The sequence below is a fragment of the Tupaia chinensis genome, unplaced genomic scaffold (genome assembly GCF_000334495.1).
Source record: "Tupaia chinensis unplaced genomic scaffold, TupChi_1.0 Scaffold000280_1, whole genome shotgun sequence".
Lineage (NCBI taxonomy): Eukaryota > Metazoa > Chordata > Mammalia > Scandentia > Tupaiidae > Tupaia > Tupaia belangeri.
In genome coordinates this window covers 752,199-754,744 of record NW_006159763.1, presented here as the reverse complement: position 1 = coordinate 754,744, position 2,546 = coordinate 752,199, and the positions used below count along the sequence as shown (strand labels likewise).

Sequence of the window (2,546 nt, the reverse complement as noted above, 5' to 3'; positions counted from 1 at the left end):
GCCAGACACGGGGGAGCACGTGCGCACCTTCACGGCCCACAGGCACAGCGTGAGCGCCCTCAAGTACCACGCGGGCACCTGTAAGTGACCCGTGTCACCCGGCCCCCGCCCCGTCCTTCCCTCCCTGCTCCTTGGACTCCCCACGGTCGTGCCTCGGCTGTGCGCCTTCTCCCTGCACTGCTCCTCCCCGCCTCTACCTATAGACTGGGGGGAGGGGGGAACCTGAGTGTTCAGAGGTCCCAGGGCCAAAAGCACATCTCAGGGACTCGTGATGTCCAAACGATGCGGCAACACCCACCTAAGTAGGCGAGACTCGAAGGCCGTGTGGCGACCTCACTTGGTCTTGGTTAGGTGTGACTACAGGTAGAAGACCCTGGTAACAGTGTGGATTGTTGCTGTTATTTTACGTTGTTGGTAGAGCGTGTGTGTGCTTGCCAGAGAGAGAGCAATCACCCCCCGGTGTGGCGGTGGCCATGCCACAACCTCTTCTCCTCCATTCTCCTCTTGGGGTTTGGGCATACATGTACGCGCACCCGGTGTGATTTTCAAACCACGCAGCCAGCCATGTGGGATTCAGCACCTTACCCTCCATGCCTCCTGCTGCCCAGTAACAGTGTTTCAAATGACGTTTATTTTTCCTCAGGTAAAATAATTTATGGGGCTGGCATCTAGGCTGGAATAGATGGAGTCTATCTGTTGCTTTTCCCCTTAGGTCTTACCTTGTATCTTTAGGAGAGCCTCATGGTTCCTCATAGCTGCAAGAGCACCAACCATCATGCCAAGCTCTAGGCAGAAGAGGAGGAAAGGGCAAAGGATGCATCTTCTACCTGAGTGGGCCCCCGTAAGGTCTTTCTTGGGAGCCCTGCCCGATTGCATGTCTCAGGTTGACATCTCAGCCAGCAGGAGAGACCAAGTCTGAAGTCTTACCCGAGGGCATTGCTGCCAAGATGAATCAGAATTATTTTGACAGTAAAGGGCACAGTGGCTTGGTGGGTGGGAGTGAGCTGCCTGTCCCTCAGGTAACACGCCTGGGCTTTGCTGGCTCTGGCCAACTGGCCCGGTACATGTGGATCTCAGAGCAGAGGCGTCAGGTGAAGACAGAACTGGGTCCCCGAACACAGGGCCTGGCGTGCCCTCGGGACGTCCTTTCTCCTTCGCCCAGCGTCCAGCTCCTGAGTCAGTGCGTCTAACTGGCTCTCAGAGGCCGCTAGAGCGCCTCCCCTGGCGGCAGCTGGCACGGCACCTTGTCTGACCCGCAGGGGGAGCCCAGCTGCGCCTTGTCTCACAACTGGGCCTGGCCTTTGCCAGGAGGCTGTGGAACATCAGAGGATTCTCCTGGCCCTCCTCAGCCCTGGGCTACCAGCAGCCATGCTGGGTTTCCTGGGGTCGTGCTCCTCCCTGAATTCGTGGGGGGCAAGACAGGAACACAGCTGAAGAGCCCAGAAATGGGTGGGATTCCCTCCAGGGCCACAAGGAGCTGTGGGTGGGCAGATGAGGGAGGAAGTAGGGTCAGGGGGCCCACAGCGCTCCCTCAGCCACTGAGGAGCTCAGCGTCCCTGTGCTGTCCCTGTGCTCACCGGCCCCAGCTGCCCCAGTCACCCAGTTAGCATACCTCAGTCACCCAGTTAGCATACCTCACTGTGCTGCCTGGCTCCCCTTCCTGTCCCCTGCAGTGCTCATACAAGCACACCGTGTGCATCAGGGCTGCCCTCTGAGAGCCCACCCTAAGACAGGGTGGATGAGCGAGCTCCTCCCTCACTGTCCCCGCTGCACCCCCACCATGGCCTGCAGCATGAGTGGGAACTGGTTAGGAATGCAGCTTCTCCGCCCCTCTGGCTGTCAGACCCGGGGTAGTGGACAGTGGGGCGGGGACTCGGGTGCACTTCCAGTTGGAAAGCTGTTAGACTCAGTTACATGGTGGGGACAGAACAGGGTCAGGAGCCTGGAGGGCAGAGTCTGGCCCGAGCTGCTAGTGCGCCCTGGAGGGTGGGACCCGAGTTTCAGAGCCCGGGAGGCTGAGCTCCCGTTGGTCCCTGTAGGAAGGGAGGAGGAGGAAGAGCTTCCAGGACTCGGGATTACACCCACCCCAGTCCCACCCTCCAGCAGCCGAGAAGCCACCCTCAACACAGGCCTCCCAAGCAGGACCCCAGGGTGGGCGCCTGGACCTCGGAGGCTCCGGGGAGGGCCAGGAGCCCTGGATGGCAGCGGGGCTGACCTGAAGCCCAAGGAAGGCATGGGGATGCGGGCCTGCGGCGTCTGCGGGCCAGTGTAGGCCTCTCCCCTGGTCACACGGGCCGCAGTGAGGTGACGGAGGTGACCTGGTGCCTTTGAGGGGGGAGAGGCTTCCGTGTATTTCCCGGTGGAACCTTAGGCCAGGCATCGTGTGGAGGGCAGATGAGGAAACTGGGCTGGGCCCTCCGTGCTGTCCCTGCGCCCCGAGAGGGTGGGTGGCGGCGGGAGGGCACAGCGTGCCGCTGTTGTCCGCAGTGTTCACGGGCAGCGCCGACGCCTGCGCCCGGGCCTTCGACGCCCAGTCGGGAGCGCTG

General features: G+C 61.5%; 1 protein-coding gene across 1 annotated transcript in view; it reads left to right on the top strand.

Annotated features, from left to right (window-relative positions):
• The window catches only part of WDR86 (WD repeat domain 86), a 25,909-nt gene that overhangs the window by 21,076 nt on the left and 2,287 nt on the right, over positions 1-2,546 (top strand). Inside the window, exons 6-7 of the mRNA XM_027772540.1 lie at positions 1-80; positions 2,488-2,542. The exon at positions 1-80 is cut by the window's left edge and continues 24 nt beyond it. Coding sequence (XP_027628341.1) covers positions 1-80; positions 2,488-2,542 — 135 coding nt within the window. The remainder of the gene's footprint in view (positions 81-2,487; positions 2,543-2,546) is intronic.